The sequence below is a fragment of the Ranitomeya imitator genome, chromosome 4 (genome assembly GCF_032444005.1).
Source record: "Ranitomeya imitator isolate aRanImi1 chromosome 4, aRanImi1.pri, whole genome shotgun sequence".
NCBI classification, from domain to species: domain Eukaryota; kingdom Metazoa; phylum Chordata; class Amphibia; order Anura; family Dendrobatidae; genus Ranitomeya; species Ranitomeya imitator.
Genome location: NC_091285.1, coordinates 407,322,044 through 407,345,713, shown reverse-complemented (window position 1 = coordinate 407,345,713; position 23,670 = coordinate 407,322,044). Strand labels below are relative to the sequence as shown.

Below are 23,670 nucleotides of genomic sequence, written 5' to 3'. Positions count from 1 at the left end.
GTTAGGATCCCTAGGGTTAGGGTTAGAGTTTGGGTTAGGGTTAGGATCCCTAGGGTTAGGGTTAGAGTTTGGGTTAGGGTTAGAGTTTGTTAGGGTTAGGATCCCTATGGTTAGGGTTTGTGTTAGGGTTAGGATCCCTAGGGTTAGGGTTAGAGTTTGGGTTAGGGTTAGAGTTTGTGTTAGGGTTAGGATCCCTAGGGTTAGGGTTAGGGTTTGTGTTAGGGTTAGAGTTTGTGTTAGGGTTAGGATCCCTAGGGTTAGGGTTTGTGTTAGGGTTAGAGTTTGTGTTAGGGTTAGGGTTAGGATCCCTAGGGTTAGGGTTTGGGTTAGGGTTAGTGTTAGGGTTTGTGCTAGAGTTTGTGCTAGAGTTTGGGTTAGTTTGCTTTACAGTTTGGGTTAGAGTTTGTGTTAGGGTTAGGGTTTGTGTTAGGGTTAGGATCCCTAGGGTTAGGGTTTGTGTTAGGGTTAGAGTTTGTGTTAGGGTTAGGATCCCTAGGGTTAGGGTTTGTGTTAGGGTTAGGATCCCTAGGGTTAGGGTTTATGTTAGGGTTAGGATCCCTAGGGTTAGGGTTTGTGTTAGGGTTAGGATTCGGGTTTGTGTTAGGGTTAGGATCCCTAGGGTTAGGGTTTGTGTTAGGGTTAGGATCCCTAGGATTAGGGTTAGGGTTAGAGTTTGGGTTAGGGTTAGAGTTTGTGTTAGGGTTAGGATCCCTAGGGTTAGGGTTTGTGTTAGGGTTAGAGTTTGTGTTAGGGTTAGGATCCCTAGGGTTAGGGTTTGTGTTAGGGTTAGAGTTTGTGTTAGGGTTAGGATCCCTAGGGTTAGGGTTTGTGTTAGGGTTAGGATCCCTAGGGTTAGGGTTTGTGTTAGGGTTAGGATCCCTAGGGTTAGGGTTAGAGTTTGTGTTAGGGTTAGGATCCCTAGGGTTAGGGTTAGGGTTTGTGTTAGGGTTAGAGTTTGTGTTAGGGTTAGGATCCCTAGGGTTAGGGTTTGTGTTAGGGTTAGAGTTTGTGTTAGGGTTAGGATCCCTAGGGTTAGGGTTTGTGTTAGGGTTAGGATCCCTAGGGTTAGGGTTTGTGTTAGGGTTAGGATCCCTAGGGTTAGGGTTTGTGTTAGGGTTAGGATCCCTAGGGTTAGGGTTAGAGTTTGGGTTAGGGTTAGGATCCCTAGGGTTAGGGTTAGAGTTTGGGTTAGGGTTAGAGTTTGTTAGGGTTAGGATCCCTATGGTTAGGGTTTGTGTTAGGGTTAGGATCCCTAGGGTTAGGGTTAGAGTTTGGGTTAGGGTTAGAGTTTGTGTTAGGGTTAGGATCCCTAGGGTTAGGGTTAGGGTTTGTGTTAGGGTTAGGGTTAGAGTTTGTTAGGGTTAGGATCCCTAGGGTTAGGGTTAGGATCCCTAGGGTTAGGGTTTGTGTTAGGGTTAGTTTGTGTTAGGGTTAGGATCCCTAGGGTTAGGGTTTGTGTTAGGGTTAGGATTCGGGTTTGTGTTAGGGTTAGGATCCCTAGGGTTAGGGTTTGTGTTAGGGTTAGGATCCCTAGGATTAGGGTTAGGGTTAGAGTTTGGGTTAGGGTTAGAGTTTGTGTTAGGGTTAGGATCCCTAGGGTTAGGGTTTGTGTTAGGGTTAGAGTTTGTGTTAGGGTTAGGATCCCTAGGGTTAGGGTTTGTGTTAGGGTTAGAGTTTGTGTTAGGGTTAGGGTTAGGATCCCTAGGGTTAGGGTTTGTGTTAGGGTTAGGATCCCTAGGGTTAGGGTTTGTGTTAGGGTTAGGATCCCTAGGGTTAGGGTTAGAGTTTGTGTTAGGGTTAGGATCCCTAGGGTTAGGGTTAGGGTTTGTGTTAGGGTTAGAGTTTGTGTTAGGGTTAGGATCCCTAGGGTTAGGGTTTGTGTTAGGGTTAGAGTTTGTGTTAGGGTTAGGATCCCTAGGGTTAGGGTTTGTGTTAGGGTTAGGATCCCTAGGGTTAGGGTTTGTGTTAGGGTTAGGATCCCTAGGGTTAGGGTTTGTGTTAGGATCCCTAGGGTTAGGGTTAGAGTTTGGGTTAGGATCCCTAGGGTTAGGGTTAGAGTTTGGGTTAGGGTTAGAGTTTGTTAGGGTTAGGATCCCTATGGTTAGGGTTTGTGTTAGGGTTAGGATCCCTAGGGTTAGGGTTAGAGTTTGGGTTAGGGTTAGAGTTTGTGTTAGGGTTAGGATCCCTAGGGTTAGGGTTTGTGTTAGGGTTAGAGTTTGTGTTAGGGTTAGGATCCCTAGGGTTAGGGTTTGTGTTAGGGTTAGGATCCCTAGGGTTAGGGTTTGTGTTAGGGTTAGAGTTTGTGTTAGGGTTAGGATCCCTAGGGTTAGGGTTAGGGTTTGTGTTAGGGTTAGGATCCCTAGGGTTAGGGTTTATGTTAGGGTTAGGATCCCTAGGGTTAGGGTTTGTGTTAGGGTTAGAGTTTGGATCCCTAGGGTTAAGGTTAGGGTTAGGATCCCTAGGGTTAGGGTTAGGGTTTGTGTTAGGGCTAGGATCCCTAGGATTAGGGTTTGTGTTAGGGTTAGAGTTTATGTTAGGGTTAGGGTTAGGATCCCTAGGGTTAAGGTTAGGTTTAGGATCCCTAGGGTTAGGGTTTGTGTTAGGGTTAGAGTTTGTGTTAGGGTTAGGATCCCTAGGGTTAGGGTTTGTGTTAGGGTTAGAGTTTGTGTTAGGGTTAGGATCCCTATGGTTAGGGTTTGTGTTAGGGTTAGGATCCCTAGGGTTAGGGTTAGGGTTTGTGTTAGGGTTAGGGTTAGAGTTTGTGTTAGGGTTAGGGTTAGGATCCCTAGGGTTAGGGTTTGTGTTAGGGTTAGAGTTTGTGTTAGGGTTAGGATCCCTATGGTTAGGGTTTGTGTTAGGGTTAGGATCCCTAGGGTTAGGGTTAGGGTTTGTGTTAGGGTTAGGGTTTGTGTTAGGGTTAGGATCCCTAGGGTTAGGGTTAGAGTTTGGGTTAGGGTTTGTGTTAGGGTTAGAGTTTGTGTTAGGGTTAGGATCCCTAGGGTTAGGGTTAGAGTTTGGGTTAGGGTTTGTGTTAGGGTTTGTGCTAGAGCTTGGGTTAGAGTTTGGGTTAGAGTTTGTTTTACAGTTTGGGTTAGAATTCGTGTTAGGGTTAGGGTTAGGATCCCTAGGGTTAGTGTTTGTGTTAGGGTTAGGATCCCTAGGGTTAGGGTTTGTGTTAGGGTTAGGATCCCTAGGGTTAGGGTTTGTGTTAGGGTTAGGATCCCTAGGGTTAGGGTTAGGGTTTGTGTTAGGGTTAGAGTTTGTGTTAGGGTTAGGGTTAGTATTCCTAGGGTTAAAACGCAAAAACCGCATGCGCTAAAAAACGCTGCGTTTAAACCCGTTTTTGCACCAAATGCGTTTGCGTTTAAAACGCTGCGTTTTAAAACGCAAGTGTGAAACCAGCCTCAGTCAGTTGTTTTTATGGTCATTGAAGTAAAATTATCAGTATTTCCTACATTTATTGACAAATGCATAAAAGCTCAGTATTTACTGTGTTGATTCTTATTTTTCAAGACTTATCCAACATGCCAGGTCAAATTGTAGATCAGTTTCTGGCCCAAATCCTGACTGATGACAACACATTCTTGTCTAATCGGTGCTTGGAGTTTTAACGGTTTCTGTGGTCTTGTTTGTCCACTCACTTTTTGAGAACTGAACACTAGAGGTTCTCAATGGAATTGAGACAGAGAGTTTCCTGGTCACAGACCCAAAATGTAATCGTTTTGTTCACCGAGCCACTTAGTTATCACCTTTTGTGACATGGTACTCCATCATGGTGGAAAAAGCACGGTTCAACACCAAATTGCTTCTGGATCATCAGGAGAAGTTGCTCTTGGAGAAAAATTGTGAGTGTGCCCACTGCGTTGGATGAAAAGCAACCCCACATGAATGGTCTCAGGAGGTTTTACTGTTGATATGGCATAGGACTCATGGTAGCACTCACTTTTTATTCACTGTATAATCATTCTTCCAGATGTCCCAAAAAGTCCAAAAGGGCTTCATTACAGAAAAAACTTTGCACCACTCCTCTGCAGACCAATCTCGGCACATTCCTGCAGAATGTCAGTCTGTCCTTGATTTTTTTCTTGGAGAGAAGTGGCTTTTTTGCTGCCTTTCTTGCCACCAGGCCTGCCTCCAGAAGCCTACACCTCACTGAGCATGCAGATGCACTGAGCTACCTGCTGCCATTCCTGAGCGAGCTCTGTCAGCACTGTTGTTGAACTGATACTGTAACTGAATCCTTTGTAGGAGATGGTTCTGGCACTTTCTGGACTTTCCTGAGCACCCTGAAGCCATCTTCATCAATTGAACCTCTCTCTTTGAATTAGTTTTGTGTCCCGTCTTAGGCTACAAGTCTGCAGTCACTCTACATGACTGCAGGGTTGTGAATGCAGTGGAATCAGGTATATGTAAGCTGAAATATACAGGTTATCATTACACAATATACAGATCAACTACAGGACATTCCTAGACGAGTGTTCTGACTTACAAGCATCAGTGTACGCTTTCAAGTAAAAACTCATGAATGTCTTTTAAATATAAAAACTGTAATAATTGTAAGCAGGTGCTATTTATGGTCTTAAATCAGTATGCTATATATTGCTTTCAGCTGCATGTGTCAAACTATGGTCGAAATTAAAACAAGATGGCACATATGGATCTTATCATATTTCAAAGTGACCTTTAAAACCAAGCATCCTTAAGTACATTGTTAATAAGCGAGAGGCTAAATCGGTCAGGCTTGAATCTTCAAGCATGGTTTTGGTGTAGTCGTCTTGATTCTGTTAAAATACAATACTTATAAATTACTCCACCCAAATCAATAATTCTTCAATTGATTTTACAGCTTATCCCCTTCATATTTTTCTTCTTTTTCTAAATTTAAAGTCAGCATATGAAATGTCATGTACTGATCGTGCTTTCACAGCTCTGTTAACAGGATCAATGAATAGTATGATGTATCTAACAAATGTTCTGTTCTTGAAGAGTATATATACATATGCGCACACAAAAGGGAACACTTAAACAACACAATGTAACTCTAAGTCAATCACCCCTAGAGGTACTGTACAGTAGCATGGGGCGGTGTCTACAACCAACAGAAGTTGCTCATGTAGTACAGCTCATCTAGGATGGCTCATCAAAGTGAGCTGTGGCAAGAAGGGTAGCTGTGTCTGTCAGCACAGTGTCCAGAGCATGAAGCAGATACAAGGAGACAGGTCAGTACACAAGGAGATGTGGAGGGGGCCCAGGAGGGCAACAACCCAGGAGCAGGACCAATTCCTCCTCCTTTTTGCAAGGAGGAGCAATGCCAGAGCCCTCTAAAATGACCTCCAGCAGGCTACTAACATCCATATGTCTGCTCAAACTGAAAGAAACAGACTCCATGAGGGTAATAAGAGGGCCCATCATCCACAAGTGGGTGTTGTGCTTACAGCCCAACACCCTGCAAGGTGAGTGGATTTTGCCAGAGAACACAGATTGACAGATTCAACATTGGAGCCCTGTATATCTTCACGGATGAGACCAGGTTCACACTGAGCACGTGTCAGACGTGATAGAGTCCTGAGACGCCTTGGAGAACGATCTGCTGCCTGCCACATCCTCCAGTATGACCAGTGTGGTGTGGTCAGACATTTCTTGGAGTGCTGCAGTGCTAGCCAGAACTACCCCAACTGCCATTATGTACCGGAATGAGATCCTAAGACACATTTTGAGACCATATGTAGGTGCAGTGGGCCATGGGTTCTTTCTGATGCATGACAATGCTAGCCCTCATGTGGCTGAAGTGTGTCAGAAGTACCTGCATGATGACGGCATTGATGCTGTGGAGTGGCCTGCCTGTTCCACAGACCTGAATCTAATTGAGCACATCTGAGATATCATGTCTAGTTCCATCCACCAACGCCACATTGCACCACAGACTATCCAGGAGTTGACTGATGCTTTATTCCAGGTCTGGGAGGAGATCCCTCAGGAGAACATCCGCCGTCTCATCAGGACCATACTCAAGAATTGCAGGGACATCAAACAGGCATGTGGAGGCCACACACACTACTGAGCATCATTTCTTTGTCTTGATGCATTTCCACTGAAGTTTGATCAGTCTGTCATTTGATTTTCCACATTGATTTTGAGGAACATTCCAAATCCAGACTGCCATGGGATATTAATTTTGATTTACATTGATCATTTTTATGTTTTATTGTTCTCATTCCAGTATGGAATGAATAAAGATTGCCATCTGGAATATTTCATTCAGTTATATCTAGGATGAGGTATTTTAGTGTTCCCTTTATTTTTTTCGAAAAGTGTATATACAGTGGCATGTAAAAGTTTGGGCACCCTTGTTAATTACGGTTATTGTGAATAGTTTAGAAAGTTGAAGATGAAATGACTTCTGAAAGGCCTAAGGTTAAAGATGACACATTTCCTTTGCATTTTAGGCAGTCTTTTGTTTTTCATTTTAAAAATTACAAAAAAGAAAATGGGTAATGCAAAAGTTTGGGTAGCCTTGGGGATCTGTGTGCTCAGATAACTTTTACCAAGGTTTCAGACCTTAATTAGCCTGTTAGGGTTATGTCTTGTTCACTATCATCTTTAAGAAAGGCCAGGTGATGCAAATTTCCCAGCTTTATAAAAATCCAGCGTCATCTAACCGTGTGCCAACAAACAGCAGCCATGGGTTCTTCTAAGCATCTACCTATCACTCCGAAAATCAAAATGGTGGAGGACCACAAAGATAGCAAAGAGTTTTCAAGTTGCACAATTACATGGCGCGCCATGCAAGATCTTGACTCGTGGGGTAAGGATTAAACTGAGAAAGGTCAGGAATCACCAGAGAACTACACGGGAGGACCTGGTCACTGACATGAAGAGAGCTCGGACCACAGTCTCAAGTATTACCGTCAGTAACACACTATGCTGTCATGGATTAAAATCCTGCAGGGAACGCAAGGTCCACCTGCTCACACTAGCACATGTCCAGGCCCGTTTGAAGTTCTCCAAGACCATCTGGATGATCCAGAGGAGGCATGGGAGAAGGTCATGTGGTCAGATGAGAAATAGAACCAAAATAGAACTTTTTGGTATCAACTCCACTCACCGTGTTTGGAGGAAGAAGAAGGATGAGTACAACCTCAAGAACACTGTCCCAACCGGGAAGCATGGTAGGGGAAACACCATACTTTGGGGGTGCTTTTCTGCAAAAGGGACAGGATGACAGCACCATATTGAAGGGAGGATGGATGGGGTCTTGTACTGCAAGATTTTGGCCAACAACCTCCTTACCTCATAAAAGCATTGAAAATGGGTCGTGGCATGACAATGCCCCGAAACACACAGCCATGGCAACTAAGTAGTGGCTCCGTAAGAAGCATTTCAAGGTCCTGGAGTGGCCTAGCCAGTCTCCAGATCTGAAGCCAAAAGAAATTCTATTTTCCCCACTGAATATCGTACTCGTGTCTGCTCTGTACACCACTTCATAGGAAACTTGTCAGAGCACCAAAAAGAACATAAAATCAGAGTACGCACTGCATGGCATATTATAATGAAAGGGCACAGAGGATTCATATTTAGACAAGCAGTTATTTTTCTTACATCACATCTGATCACTATGGTCTGTGTATCACACTGGACATCTGACACAATTTCACTGGATACATTTTTTAGCAACCTAAAGACTATCATTCTTTACTGCAAATATTCCATAGAAAGGTGTAATGGAGAATCCATGTTATATTACGGTAATTATTATTATTAACGGCCAAAACTAATCTATACCAGATGCCATCTCTTGTAGAAATGTACATTCCACACATTCATGCTACACTCTCCTGGCAGGGGTGCTCCTTTACTCCTAAATCTATGTTTGACATCATTCTGTTCAAACAATGTGTATAAGATTTAGTATTCGATCTGTTTAATCTTCTGCATGGTCACATCTGTGCGGATATTGCCATCAGAAAAATGGGGATTCCATACAATGTATGGATAAGGCTTTTTTATTCCTGTTTTGTAAATCTTAGAATACATCTGTATGACACATTATTTTTCAATAATTTGCAGTATTATGGTGTATTGTTATCAGTACAGGTTATTTTGGCTCACTACAAATAACTGGAATCCATATTTTGGATAATATTGTTGAAGACTTGCAATGTTATGTAAATCTATTTGCAAATTGAATCTATTTTTGAATTATTAATTTTGAATATCTTCATCTAAACATAAATTTGTTTACAAATATTTGTTGTCTCAAAATATTTGTATCACCACACTGACATCTTGTGGCCAATATTGACAGTGGAGCTGTATGCAACATTGAATTATTTTTAAGTGTTCTCTCATCTTAGCTACCCAGAAAAACTATAATTGAAGCCCAGTGCGCAAATACAGGTATCACTTCAATAATACTTTTTTTTGGCTAGCTTCTTTTTTTTTAACTCACTTCAGTAAGTAAAGAATTATCCTTCAGTCATTTTTTTACTTTTTCGTTTTATTTTACTCACTTATATAGCGCCATTAATTGCACAGCACTTTACAGACCTCGTCATCGCTGTCCCCATTGGGGCTCACAATCTATACACTCTATTAGTATGCCTTTGGAGTGTGGGAGGAAACTGCGGTACCAGGAGAGTCAAAGTGTTTTCCCCATTTTTAGGCGTTGCTTATTAAAGGGGGTCTGGCGGTCTACTCAGCTATCTTCTGCAGTCCCGCTGAGAATGAATGGAGCAATGATGAGCAAGACCGGCTACTGTCCATTCAGATGGCAGAGTCCCATTTTAAGGATCAGTGGAGTCACAACGGTCAGGCCCCCACTAATCAGCAGATTGGATTAACCCTTTAAAAATATATGCAAGTCTACTGATTTTTCTATTTTGAGTTCACTGACATGTATTTGCTCCAATTAAAGAACATTTGACTTGTGCAAAGTCTAAAGTTCTGCCGATTTGGAATATTTTACTACAGATGTAACACACCCAGCCGTAAGTAATTTACAAAAAGTGTTCAAGGGCTCAGTCCCTAAAATCCAGGGTTCCGGCTGCAAAGAAGCAAGTCACAAGGACTTGCTTCATTTTACAATGAAGCACTAAAATATGATTATCTGCCTTATTAAAAGCACATTGCACACAGTGAAAGATGAATGTCTTACCCGTAGCGGAAGAACTCCTTGAACTCTCTGCACATTCTGTGAGCCAGTTCGCGCTTCCCACAAGACTGGGGCCCTGTTAGAACGAGCATAGGGTAGGGGGTGTCCAGATTGGGCAATGTACTGTAATAAATGAGAAAGGCTTGTCACTGTGATTTGTAGGTGTGTGTCAGTCTGTTATTGATCTGGTACGTATTTTCTTATGTCCCTGTTGTGCTAGGTTTTAGAAGCATTATTACATGTAAATAAATGTACACCAATCAGGTAAGCTCTCTGGGTTTTAGTATTTTTATTCATTCATTCATTCAAGAATGTATGGAAACATACAATAATTACAGTCATTTGCATAAGGGGCCACAGGGAGGGTTGCCTGGGGCAGAATTTCCTGGCTCTTCCCCCATGTCAGATCATCTGAGCCTGGGAATACACAGCGTAGACCACGTCTTCATCCACTGAAAGCATCGTACTGAGAGCATCAAAGTGAGTACTTAGCTCTCCTAGTGACCCAGTGAACAGACTGAGTGAGGCAGCGGATGCTTTGTCTTCTTGGCCGCTGCCACTAGTACTTTTGCAGAGTGCAGAAATCAAGATAAAATTATTAACGTCTGCTACACTCTGCAAGGGCAGCGGCCAAGATGACAAAGAGATGTAACACAGTTACAAAGCTGAGGATACAGTGAAGTGGGGTGATCTGTGATCCGGTCAGGATCTCCATGGGCCATAGACTATGGTTATGTGACATAGGCCACCTTTCTTCCACTGATGATCCATGCCAGAAGATTCCAGCATTGTGCAGCAAGGGTCCTGCAAATCCAAGTGGGAAATTAAGGGAGGATGTGAGTGGTATGTCATTGGATGCATGTAGAGCAGGGGATTAAAAGATGAAGTTGTATCATGTGATAGGAGATGTGTAGCATCGTCAATCACTCTCTAGACTCATTAATTTACAAAAAAAGGAGTAACCAGTGCAATGGGCAAAAGACAGCACCAGAAGTCGTCAGTAAAAAAATAAGCAGATAAACCAACCTGTCATCCAAAGGCATGTGATCTAACATTAACTAGCACTCACAAGCTCAGGGGGAGTTACTGGCATATGCAGGTCAATTAAAGGGAACCTATCAGCTGATTCATGATGACCAAACTATAGGCAGAATGAATCAGATAATGATGCGTTATCGCAGTGGTGTACTTCTTACTATGAAATGCTGTGGTGTTTCAGAGAAAACGAGAAAACTTACTTTAAAAAGCTGGCCTGGGACCCATGACTGACAGGTCTTTACCTATACACACACATAGGCAGAGACCTGTCAGTGTATGGGAGCCAGTTGGGAAGATGCTTATGGGGACGTGTTAGGAAGATGCTGACGGGGACATGCTAGGGACCAGCCAAGAAACATAGTCCCCATACGGATTTTGGGAATATGTTTTATTTGAAATGCTGCAGGCTCTTGAAGACTAGATGGACAGCCGAGTCCTTGGCAGTGTCTCCCAGCCGTCTGTTCTGGAGTGATAGGTTTCTCCCTGCCTGTGTGTATAGGAAGAGACCTGTCAATCACTTGCAGCAGGCAGGGAAAAGCTACCAAGGATCTGCCTGTCTGACTAGTATCCTGCGGGGGCTCGGTCCCCAGTGGCTTTTAAAGGGAATCTGTCACCCCCTGGGATGTATATAACCCATTACTATGGGAATACAGGTGATAGAAATGTTAAACTAGTCCTACCTGTACGTCTCAAAGCTGTGGTTTTGTTCCAAAAGACTTGTCCCCAAAATCCTGCGTCTATGCTCTACAACAGCGCCATTATACAGTACCTATTATGGCCTTCTATGGGCATTGGCTTCAGTGTTCTTCTGCACAGGCGCCGGTGAGTCACTGCTATTTCCGCTGCAGTGACTTCTGGGGTACGTGGTGATAAGGTGCTCTCCCCATCATGCATAGATGGGTGACAGGTGGCATCAGAAACAGTATGGTTCCTAACTATGCAGGGAGGAAGGAAGTGGGGAGAGCACCTTATCGCTGTACACACAGGTGTATGCCCAGAAAAATCCTGAAGCCAATGCCCATAGCAGGGCGGAATAGGTACGGTATAACAGAGCTGTTGCAGACGCAGGTTTCTGGGGCTACAATTACACTTTACAGGGTACTGTGACACTGATGGGAGGGGGGATTGGTATGATAATGAAGACAGGATGCAGAGATTTCCTCCATGCACCATACACCATGGAGCCTCGGAGACATCATTAGCATAAAGAAATATAACACATTTTTTCAACAACAAGACCACTAATATGATTCATACAGGTAGGACTAGTATAACATTTCTATTACCTGTATGCCCATATTAATAGGTTATATAAGTCCCAGGAAGTGACAGATTCCCTTTAAACTATGCTTTTCTCAGAAACACTACAATGTATCAGAAGTCAGGATCTCTTTAAATATCCAAAATGGCAACTATGATCATCATGTCTAGAAATTACCTGTCAAAAATCTTCTGTGGTTGGATCATGCAGTACATAACATTGGCCATATGATCTCTGGCTGCAATAACCTCTGGAGGAGGGTCATACTTATTCACCGCAGCCACCTAAGTATTGTCCAGAAAGTAAAATAACACATATATTACTTCCAACAGATAGCCACCCAGTCATCACAAACATAAGCTTTTGTACAAAAGTATTACCGTAAGTACATTTCAGTAAAAATGTTCATTACTTTTTCCCAGTGTCCTTTCTCATTATTACACATAACTTAATTTATGGACATCTATGGTTTGATTTCTTTGCCTGTGTGGATTGGATGGACTGTACAGACATTTGGTGAGAATTTCATGTCAATAGCACCTTTGGAAATATTTACTTAGAAAATGGTTGACGTGTTCAATACTTATTTCACCTGCTGTATTTATACGGTGTACGTACTCTGCCCTTCAATTGTCTAAAATTGTGGATAAACCTGAAATGTTTTAGGGGCCTGGTTGTGTATATTTAAGATGCTGACTGTACCGAGATGTCTTTCTCAGCTCATGTCATTCCTCTGGGATAAGCTATATTTTCCTCTCTGCATCACCAATGTAATTACTAGGCAACACTGATTGCTTTAGGAAGATGTTTATTAATTGGTGGAAAGCAGGTGCGGAGATAAATACCTTCTCTTCAACTCTGATCTTCTTCTGATCCAGTTCAGTTAATTTCGGTAGCATAAACAGCACTGACAGCCAATATTCCGCTTGTTCCTAAAAAACAATACACCTAATGAAAAATCAATGTACAGTAGTATTGTACTATACACATACATATCCAGCAGAACAATGCAGAGCAGCAAGCATAGCTCATAATGGAAAGGCAGTAAAACGCTTTCTAGATTACTATCGATTTCAGAATGCTTGCCGCAATTGACAGTAATGTACAGCAAATGCAAAAACAAGTGTTAGTATGTGTTATGGAAAAGTTCAGAAAGTAGGTCAGGGTTCATAAAAGTAGGGTGGTATTATTAATCTAAATATCAATGTCAAAACTGCACATGGGCTCCAGCCAAAGACAGTCCAAATATAAATATAGTATATATTTATTTATATATTTGTACTATTTTTGGCTGGAGCCCATGTGCAGTTTTGACATTGATATTTAGATAAATAATACCATCCTACTTTCTTAAACCCTGACCTACTTTCTGAACTTTTCCATTTAAAAAGCACTCGTTATTCCATAGCACACATATTTATATATATACTAGATGGTGGCCCGATTCTAACGCATCGGGTATTCTAGAATATGCATGTCCACGTAGTATATTGCCCAGTCACGCAGTATATTGCCCAGCGACGTAGTATATTGCCCAGTAACGTAGTATATAGCCCAGCCACGTAGTATATTGCACAGCCACGTAGTATATTGCCCAGCTACGTAGTATATTACCCAGTCACGTAGTATATTGCCCAGCCACGTAGTATATTGGCCAGCCACGTAGTATATTGCCCACCTACGTAGTATATTGCCCAGTCACGTAGTATATTGCCCAGCTACATAGTATATTGCCCAGCAACTTAGTATATTGCCCAGCAACTTAGTATATTGCCCAGCCACGTAGTATATTGCCCAGCCACGTAGCATATTGCCCAGCCACGTAGTATATAGCCCAGCCACGTAGTATATTGCCCAGCCACGTAGTATATTGCCCAGCCACGTAGTATATTGCCCAGCCACGTAGTATATTGCCCAGCCACGTAGTATATTGCCAGCGACATAGTATAATGCCCAGTAACGTAGTATATTGCCCAGCCACGTAGTATATTGCCCAGCAACTTAGTATATTGCCCAGCCACGTAGTATATTGCCAGCAACGTAGTATATTGCCCAGTAACGTAGTATATTGCCCAGTAACGTAGTATATTGCCCAGCTACGTAGTATATTGGCCAGTCACGTAGTATATTGCCCAGCTACGTAGTATATTGCCCAGCCACGTAGTATATTGCCCAGCCACGTAGTATATTGCCCAGCCACGTAGTATATTGCCCAGTCACGTAGTATATTGCCCAGCTTTGTAGTAGCTTCCGGTCCCAGGGTTGGTATGACTATGAGCGCAGGACCTGTGATGATATCGCGGTCACATGACTGTGACGTCATGGCAGGTCCTTCTCGCGCAGGCCCTGTGATGAAGTCGCGGTCACATGACCGTGACGTCATGGCAGGTCCTTCTCGCGCAGGCGCGCAGGACCTGTGATGACGTCGCGGTCACATGACCGTTATGTCATGACAGGTCCTTGTCCCATAGCATCCTTAGCACTGGAGCACTGGAACCTGCCGGCGGACAGGACGCGACATCGGAGGGTGAGAATAACGTTTTTTTTTTTATTATTATTATTATTTGTAAAATTAGATCGCTTTACTATTGATGCTGCATACGCAGCTTCAATAGTAAAAACTTGGTCACACAGGGTTAATAGCTGCGTAACCGGAGTGCGTTACACCGTGCTCCGGTAACGCTGGCATTAACCCTGTGTGAGGGCTAACTGAATGATTGGAGGGGAGTATGAAGCGGGCACTGACTGCAGGGAGGAAAGAGTGGCCATATTGCCGCCGGACTGTGCCGGTCGCTGATTGGTCATGGCCGTTTTGCCAGGACCAATCAGCGACTTGGATTTTCATGACAGACAGAGGCCGCGACCAATGAATATCCGTGACAGACAGAAGGACAGACAGACAGACGGAAGTGACCCTTAGACAATTATATAGTAGATACGCACACACGAGACATACTTGGCTGCTGAATGACTTTCACCCTGTTCTTCAGAAAACAAGAAAAGAAAAAATATGCATTTTGGATCATAATCATGTTGGAAAAGTGAACATCTATCGAGGGCACGAGTGATGGCAGCATCTTACCTTTCACTATAGAACAGTACATCTGTGAATTCATGATGCCATCAATGAAATGTACCTTCCAGAAACCAGCAGCACTCATGCAGCCCCCCATAAGGACACTGCCACCACCATGTTTCACTGTAGGCACCATGCATCTTTCTTTGTAACTCCTTACTTTTGCGACACCATACAGTTTTAAAGCCATCAGTTCCAAAAACATTTATTTTGGCTTCGTCACTCCAGAGTATTAAGTCCCAATAGTCTTCATAATTTCGGCATGGTCCCTGGCAAATTGTAGGTAGACTTTTTTTGTACATGAGATTTAGGAGAGGCTTCCTTTGTGGATGACACCCATGCATGCCATTCCTCTGCATTGTACGTCATATTGCATCAAGGGAAACACCCTGGTTTAGCTTTCAACTTCTTTAGCTAACTGAAGTAAACTTGCATGTCAATTTTCTTCAACCCTTTTCATCAGAAGACGTTACTGTTTAGGTGCAAACTTCCGTGGTCAGTCGGGATGTTCCTGCCGGATGTCTGCAGCTCCATATTTGCTAAATTTTTGCATTACTTTTGCTAAAGTATTCTGACTGATAAGTAAAGCTTTGCTGATCTTCTTATAGCCTTCAAAATTCTTGTGCAAACAAAGTATTTTCTTTCCCGAGTCTTGTGACATTTCTCTTCCATGAAGTGCCATTGCTGACAGCATGAAATGGGAAGGATTTTTTTTGTTGATTAAGGCTCTTTTATAGTGAATTTTCTGCTGGACACTTGTTTGATGAATAATTAGACTTACCTGTGGTTTAAGTCTTGTTAATTAGAATTTTGTAATCTAAACTTTAGCTTTGATTTTTTGGGAGTGCAAAATAACAATTCTTGTTTGCAAATAATCAATGACATTCAATCATTTTCTAGTATCCCAAAGAAAATGATGATTTTGAAAGGAAACAAAGTTTTCTGACAAATCTGTTGGGGGTGGACTCATCTTTGGTGAGGGGTGTACGAGCACGCATACTCAATACTGCTATAGTGCATAAAAAAACAGCAAAAATTATTTGTTAGGTGAATTCAACAGGGAGTAGCATGATTCCATCATGCAGCTGCAGAGAATTCATTTTAAAGGGAATTTGTCAGCAGGTGTTTATACATGGCAGCAGAGACATGGCTGTATACACACTTGTCACTCCAATAAAAGTTACTAGCTTTTTTAATAATGATCTGATTTGCCAGTTGTGAGAAATCTCTTCCATAGAAGGCACATGCAAATGAGGGTAATGAGTAGTCTGGGGATTTGCCTACACATTTTCACTACATCTACACTTTCATATAATTTCTGTGCTAGATTTCTCATGAAATCTGAAAAAAAAGAACCTGATTTCTCAGGAAACCTAAAAAAGAACATTATAATTGTCTCATATCAGTTAGTACATTGGCATATACGCCATACTTAACACCTTCACAGTACTAATTTTATTAGTTTATGCACTGAACAAATCATGCAATCACCAAATCATTTATATATTCACTATAAAACTGATCTGATCAATTTCATTATACTTTTAATACACATTTCTACTTGGAACATTACAATTATAATGTAATAAAAAATATAGTATTATTAAAAAAAATGAAAGTTGAGTGACACCACTTACCTGAACTGGATTTTTGATTACATTTAGTATATGCAGCATAGGTAGCTCTTCAATAAAAGCAATTTCACTTATCTGACAAATCTGTCAATGGAAACATTGTAAAATAGAACCAAAATTAACATAAATATACTCATATATGCAAGTATTTTACTACACGGCATTTGTATATTATATTAACATACTTATACAGTACTGTATGAAGAATACATGAAAGGGGTTGTCTCATTTTCCTAAATAGGTAAAATAGCAAAGTGCTTGTAAAAAAAAAAAAAAAAAAAAAAAAAAAAGTAATTTTGGAATTTAGAAAAAGTTTGCTTTCCTCTTAAGAATGAAGGGAGTTTTAATTTAACAGTTTACCACACCTTGCCTAGGCTACTGGCCACCTCTGCAATCGATAAGAGGTGGTTGGTTTTCTAAGCAAGGAGTGCAGCGCTTTCTAGCTCTTTGCTATAGACAGAGGCATATCTAGGAGGGGCAGCTGGGGTATACGCTCCGGGCGCAGCCAAAAGGGGGCGCAGTCAGGCCGCCTAATGCGGCGATCCGAAGTGTCCCCCCGGCGCCTGCATTTTGCCGCCCCCGGACTGGGAGTCGGCAGTTCTCTGGGGCCAGCTGTCAAGCTGACAGCCAGCTCAGAGAAGCTGCAGCGCTGCTCCCAGTAACCAATTGTACTCGCATCTTTCAGACGCGACTACAATTGAAGCTCTGACTGCCAGGTCACAGCGGCATCAGGAGCATGATCAAATCATGTGATCACACTGCTGACATTACTCGCACATTGGTGGCAAGTGCTCCACACCAATGGAGCTGAAGACACCGAAGATTGAATGTAACTGGAGGGGGAGGCATATTTACTGGATTGTGTGGGGGTATTTACTGTGTGTGTGTGTGTGGGGGGGGGGGGGAGATTTAGTGTAACAGGGCTGGGGGAGATTTACTGTGTATGGGATTATTTACTGGTTGTGGGGGTGATTTACTGTGTGTATTTCTTTTGTGTGGAATATTTAGAGTAACAGGCTGGGGGAGATTTACTGTGTGTGGGGGGAAATATAAAGTATGGGGGGGTATTTACTGTGTGTGCAGAGAGATTTACTGTGTGCAGGGGTATTTACTATATGGGGGAGATTTACTGTGTGTGTGGAGGTAATTTAATATAACGGGGATGGTTTGAGGACACAAATTTGGGGAGTAAAGAAGGAACAGGTCTAGACACAATATGGGAAGCGGGAGAAATTTGAGGGGCAAGGTGGGAGATGGGGACATGTATGAGCAAACAGTATGAAGAGCAAAGTGAAAGTGTATGTGGACACAGTATGGGAAGCGAGGGTGATGGGATGGGTGCGGACACAATATGGGGAGTCGGGGGATGTGTGAGGAGGTAGTATGGAGAGTGAGAGGGTAAATGTTAAGGAGACTGTTGAGGGTAATAGTAGGAGGAGACAGTGTGGGGGAAAAGGTGTGAATTGGCACAGAATAAAGACAGAGTAGTGTGGGGGGGTAGCATGAGGGAACAGTGTTAGGTTACAGCCAGGAAGGGATAGTGAACCAAGGAGGTGGGAGTGTGGTAGGGGGGCATAATATAGAGACTTGTCAGTATAGGGGGGACACAATGTGAGAGGACAATGTGAAGAGGGGACCCAGTATGGAATGCAGAGGGCAGTGTGGAGGGCATGTACCACAAAAGCGACAGTGTGTGGGTCATATTTTGTGAAGGGAATATAGTGAGGGGCAACTATTTATTCTGGGGCTCAGCGCAGGGCAGATATTTTTATTCAGGAGCATTATAATAACACTGCTATCTTTAAGGCTATACATACAAGGCTAATATCCACAAAGAAACAATTTAAATGTGGAAAGGACAGAGTTAGATTCAGTGCTAAATAGACAAAACTCAAATAGAGAACACACACCACCACGAATCAAAGGAGTAAAAGATGTACAAACCTTATTATAAACAATTTAATAAAATTACAGGGGATGTGACAGAGGTAAGCCAAAAGTGGGTGGGAATACACAAAGGCACCTGGCAACAACAGGTGTATCTTAATCAAAGGTTAAATCAATTGCTCCAAAAAATAGTGTGCACCCAAAATTAGAAATAATACACAATCTGAAATAAAGAGTGCACACACCAGAGCAAGAAAGACTCCAGAGGGGCTGTGTACCACAACTAGAGAACCATGAAAGAATATCCAAGTCTAAATCCTACAGCCATGGTATTTACCTGAAGGTGCCTGGAGCCCTGCAAGACCCACCGTCCCCAACGCGCGTTTCGGCGCTCAAGCCTTCTTCCGGGGAAGTGAAGAAGGAGCAATTGATTTAACCTTTGATTAACATACACCTGTTGTTGCCTGGTGCCTTTGTGTATTCCCACCCACTTTTGGCTTACCTCTGTCACATCCCCTGTAATTTTATGAAATTATTTATAATAAAGTTTGTACATCTTTTACTCATTTGATTCGTGGTGGTGCGTGTTCTCTATTTGAGTTTTATCTTTAAGGGTATGTGCACACGTCAGGACTTTCTAGCAGAAATTTCCTGACAAAAACCGGACATTTCTGCCAGAAATTTGCATGCATTTTTTTTCTCGTTTTTGACGCGTTTTTGGTGCGTTTTTTGTGCGTTTTTTCCCAAATGCATAGAATCGCGGGAAAAACGCAAAAAATCTGCAAAATTAATGAACATATTGCTTTTTTACCGCAATGCGGTTTTTTTTGCGGAAAAAAATGCATCATGTGCACAAAAATTGCAGAATGCATTCTAAATGATAGGATGCATATGTAGGCGTTTTCTAATGCGTTTTTATCGCGTTGCCGTTACAGACTATGGAGGAGTTTTTTCGAGCATTAGGTCAAGTGTATGATGATCCTGACCGCGTCTTTCTCGCTGAGTCTACAATACGCCGTCTTACACAGGGAGACCGGCCAGTAGAGGAGTACTGCTCTGAGTTTCGGAGATGGGCTACTGACACAATGTGGAATGACCCTGCACTCCGCAGTCAATTTTATCAGGGCCTATCTGATAAAGTAAAAGATGCCTTCGCCCTACAGGAGACACCAACCACACTGGAGGCAGCTATGTCTCTTGCGATCCGTGTGGACCGCCGCCTGTGCCAGAGACTTAATGAATCGCCGCTATTCAAGGGTAATTCAGATTTGGACTCATCAGAATCTGAGTCTCTAGGAGAACCTATGCAGTTGGGTGGCGCTTCTCGTTCTAAGGGGGCTGCAGTAGTACAGCGTAAGGGAGGTGCATGTTTTTTTTGTGGCAGAAGGGGTCATTATGTGAATGTGTGTCCTTCTAGAAGACAACCGCCGGAAAACTATTGAGCCCGGGTTGCGGGGAGGTTGGCAACTCGGGTTTACTAATTTCCTCCTTAGGTAAACCTCAATTTTTCCTACCAGCCGAGATTCGTCTTGGTGAAAGTAGGTTCAATATCTCTGCCTTTCTGGACTCTGGGGCAGGGTTTAATTTAATTGATGCTGGGTTTGTTCAGGCACATGGGCTTAAGACTCAAGAGTTGTCTAGACACATACCTATAATTGCCATTGATTCTGCACCTTTGAGCCAGGGGACTTTCACTCAGATCGTCCGTGGGGTGAGCCTACAAATAGGGGTGTTGCACTCTGAGTCATTAGATTGTTATGTGTTGGGGGGTTTGCCGTCGCCTGTAGTTCTCGGTTTACCATGGCTCACATTACACAACCCGATGTTAGACTGGCAGACTCAGGAGATTACTAGATGGAGTGAGTTTTGCCTGGGTACACGGCTGGCCGGATTGAGTTCTCAGGTTTTGCCAGAGTTCATCTCAGATTTTGAGGATGTATTCTCTGAGGAGGGGAGTCGAGAGCTACCTCCACACCGTCCTTATGATTGCGCCATACGTCTCATTCCTGGTGCTAAACTGCCTAAGAGTAGGCTATACAACATCTCTGCCCCAGAGAGACAGGCCATGAAGGACTATATCACGGAGAGTCTGGCCAAGGGTCATATCAGACCCTCGTCATCACCCATTGCTGCCGGGTTCTTCTGTGTTAAGAAGAAGGATGGGGGTTTACGCCCATGCTTAGACTTCCGTGAATTAAATCAAATTACGGTCCGGGATTCTTTCCCACTCCCTCTTATTCCGGACCTCTTTAATCAAATTGTGGGGGCTAAATGGTTCTCCAAATTAGATCTCAGGGGGGCATATAATCTCATTCGGATGAAGGAGGGGGATGAATGGAAGATGGCGTTTAATACTCCAGAGGGACATTACGAGAACTTGGTTATGCCTTTTGGGTTAAGTAATGCTCCTGCTGTGTTTCAACACTTTGTCAATGATATACTTAGTCACTTAATAGGTAGGTTTGTGGTGGTATATCTCGATGACATCTTAATTTATTCCCCTGACCTCGAGTCTCATCAGGATCATGTACGGCAGGTCCTTCAGGTACTCAGGGACAATAAACTGTTTGCCAAACTTGAGAAATGCATGTTCGCGGTCAAAGAGATTCCGTTTCTGGGTTATTTCTTATCCTCCACAGGTTTTCGTATGGATCCGGCTAAGGTCAGTGCGGTCTTGGAGTGGGATCGTCCTGAGGACCTTAAGGCTTTACAGAGGTTTTTAGGTTTTGCAAATTTCTATCGCAAATTTATTAAAGACTTTTCAGTGGTAGCCAAACCATTGACAGACATGACCAAGAGAGGCACGGATTTCTCCATATGGTCCAGTGCGGCCAGTAAAGCATTTGAAACTTTGAAAAAGTGTTTTTCCACTGCACTCATATTAATACAGCCTGACATCACTCAGCCATTTGTGGTAGAGGTGGATGCCTCTGAGGTAGGGGTGGGAGCTGTATTGTCTCAGGGGATTTCTCCGAGTAAGTGGCATCCGTGTGCATTTTTCTCGAAAAAATTATCTCCTACGGAGAAGAATTATGACATTGGTAACAGGGAGCTGTTGGCAATTAAATGGGCATTTTAGGAATGGCATCATTTTTTAGAGGGATCACTTCACCCTGTCATGGTGATCACAGATCACAAAAATCTGTTGTATTTAGAATCTGCAAAGCGTCTTACACCTAGGCAAGCAAGGTGGTCTCTGTTCTTCGCCAGGTTCAATTTCCACATTACGTATAGGTCAGGAAATAAGAATGTCAAGGCTGATGCCTTATCCCGTTGTTTCCCGGGGGGTAGGGATAGTTGTGAACCAGGTCCTATACTGCAGAAGGGTGTAGTAATCACCGCAATTAATTCTGATCTTGAAAAAGAGGTGGTAGAGGCACAGGGGGATGCCCCAGCAGCCTGTCCGTTAGGTAAACTTTTTGTTCCAGCTAATCTCCGTCTCAGGGTCATAAATGAGCATCATGACTCGGTTTTGGCCGGACACCCTGGAAGTAAGGTTACCGCGGACCTACTCACTCGGCGTTTTTGGTGTTCTGGGGTAAGACATGATGTACAGGAATATGTCGCTGCCTGCAGTGTGTGTGCGCGTTCCAAGTCCTCTCATTCTCACCCGTCTGGGTCTCTCCAACCTTTGGAGATTCCCAATAGACCTTGGACTCATTTGTCAATAGATTTCATCACTGACCTACCGGTTTCGGAGGGTAATACAGTTATTTTAGTCGTAGTTGATAGATTTAGCAAGATGTCTCATTTCATTGCGCTCCCCCATTACCAAATGCTAAGACTCTGGCACAGGTCTTTATTAAGGAGGTTGTGAGACTGCATGGTATTCCTTCAGATATTGTCTCAGACCGTGGGGTGCAGTTTATTTCTATGTTTTGGAGGGCTTTCTGCAACCAGCTGGGGACTCATTTGTCATTTTCTTCAGCTTTTCATCCTCAATCCAATGGTCAGACTGAACGCGTAAATCAAAATCTTGAAACTTATCTCAGGTGTTTCATCTCAGAGAATCAGGAGGACTGGGTTAAGTACTTACCGTTAGCAGAATTTGCTATAAACAATCGTACTCATGAGTCTAGTGGTAAGTCCCCATTTTTCGGGGCATATGGTTTTCATCCTCAATCTAGTTCATTTAATAGGAGGGATTCCTCAGGTGTTCCTGAAGAGGAGAGGTTTTCTTCATTCATCACGTCCGTATGGCAAGGGGTTCTTGATAAATTAAAGAGGATGGGTTTCAGGTATAAGAATGCGGCTGATCGGAGACGTGTGGAAGGTCCGGACCTGTGTGTGGGTGATTGGGTTTGGTTGTCCTCCAAAAATATTAAGCTGAGAGTTCCCTCGTGGAAATTGGGCCCTAGGTTCATTGGCCCTTATAGGATAGTGGCCGTCGTTAATTCTGTTGCTTTTCGGCTGGCTTTGCCTCAGTCATTTAAGATCCATAATGTTTTTCATTGCTCCTTACTCAAAAAGGTTGTGGCATCATCCAATCCGTCCCCTTCACCTCCATCTCCGGTCCTTGTTGATGGAAATCTCGAGTTCCAGATTTCCAGGGTTATGGATTCTCGTTTAGTTCGTCAATCCCTACAATATCTGGTACACTGGAGAGGGTACGGTCCTGAGAAGAGGGTACGGTCCTGAGGAGAGGACGTGGGTACCTGCTGCCGATGTCCATGCGGTTAGGTTGGTTCGGGCATTTCATACAGCTCATCCTGGGAAACCTGGTCCTGAGGTTCCGGAGGTCCCTCGTGGAAGGGGGGTACTGTCACGGGGCTACCGCAACAGAGAGGTTCCAGAGAACCGCAGTGCTCTGGGCCTCATTCACACACAGTGAACAGAAGCTCTTCACCTGTATTCTGACCTGGCTTCTTTGTGCCAGCAGTGCAGGAGTTAACCTTATTGCTGAGAGCTGGGTCTCTCAGCTGAAGTGGATTTTGTAATCTGATCCTCTATATAGACTCAGTCCTGACTTTAGCTATTGTCAGTGATCAGTTCTACTGCCTGGCTGGAGGTTGAAGGAGCGTAGTATTGTGTTGGAGGTTTATTTACAGAGATTGGTGTCTGCTGTTTTGGTTGCATGTTAAACCTGTTTTCCTTCCTAGTTTATTCCTTCCCTTTCCTTCTATGTGTTACCTCTGTGGTTGTGTAAGCATTTGGTGAGTTTGAGACTTTTAGTTACCTTGTCTGTATAGCCTGTTATTTGTTGTATTGTTAATACTGGTGCAGTCCACCTCCCTTGGGGGGAGAGGGGTCCACTGATAGGGTCTGCACAGGAGACAGGGATACGCTGGCGGCTCAGGTCTCCTAACCATCGTAGGTACCCCTGAGATAAGGGAAAGCCAGGGACCCATTAGAGTAGCAGGGACAGGTGCGGGTCCCAGTACGCCGTCCTGCCCCTTTATCGCCATTAACGGCGTGACAGCTGATTACTAAAAGGTCCAAAAACAGCTATTTCATTGTGGAGGGAAATTTGGGACTGTCTGGTGTGAACCACTCTACATCTCACTTTACACTCGTTTTTCTTTGTTTGTAACATTTGTTTTGTATAAGTGACCTCTCGCACAAGAAAGAATTGTGATAAAATGAGAAAAAATGGTGTACAGAATTTTTGAACTGTAGCATGAAC

The 23,670-nt window shown here is 43.3% G+C and overlaps 1 protein-coding gene across 3 annotated transcripts in view; it reads right to left on the bottom strand.

Moving 5' to 3' along the window:
• The window catches only part of LRGUK (leucine rich repeats and guanylate kinase domain containing), a 125,965-nt gene that overhangs the window by 21,648 nt on the left and 80,647 nt on the right, over window positions 1-23,670 (bottom strand). For all 3 annotated transcript variants that reach the window (XM_069765361.1, XM_069765362.1, XM_069765363.1), the window contains 4 exons: window positions 16,164-16,244; window positions 12,296-12,382; window positions 11,628-11,734; window positions 9,155-9,274 (listed from right to left, as the gene is read on the bottom strand). In XM_069765361.1, coding sequence (XP_069621462.1) covers window positions 9,155-9,274; window positions 11,628-11,734; window positions 12,296-12,382; window positions 16,164-16,244 — 395 coding nt within the window. The remainder of the gene's footprint in view (window positions 1-9,154; window positions 9,275-11,627; window positions 11,735-12,295; window positions 12,383-16,163; window positions 16,245-23,670) is intronic.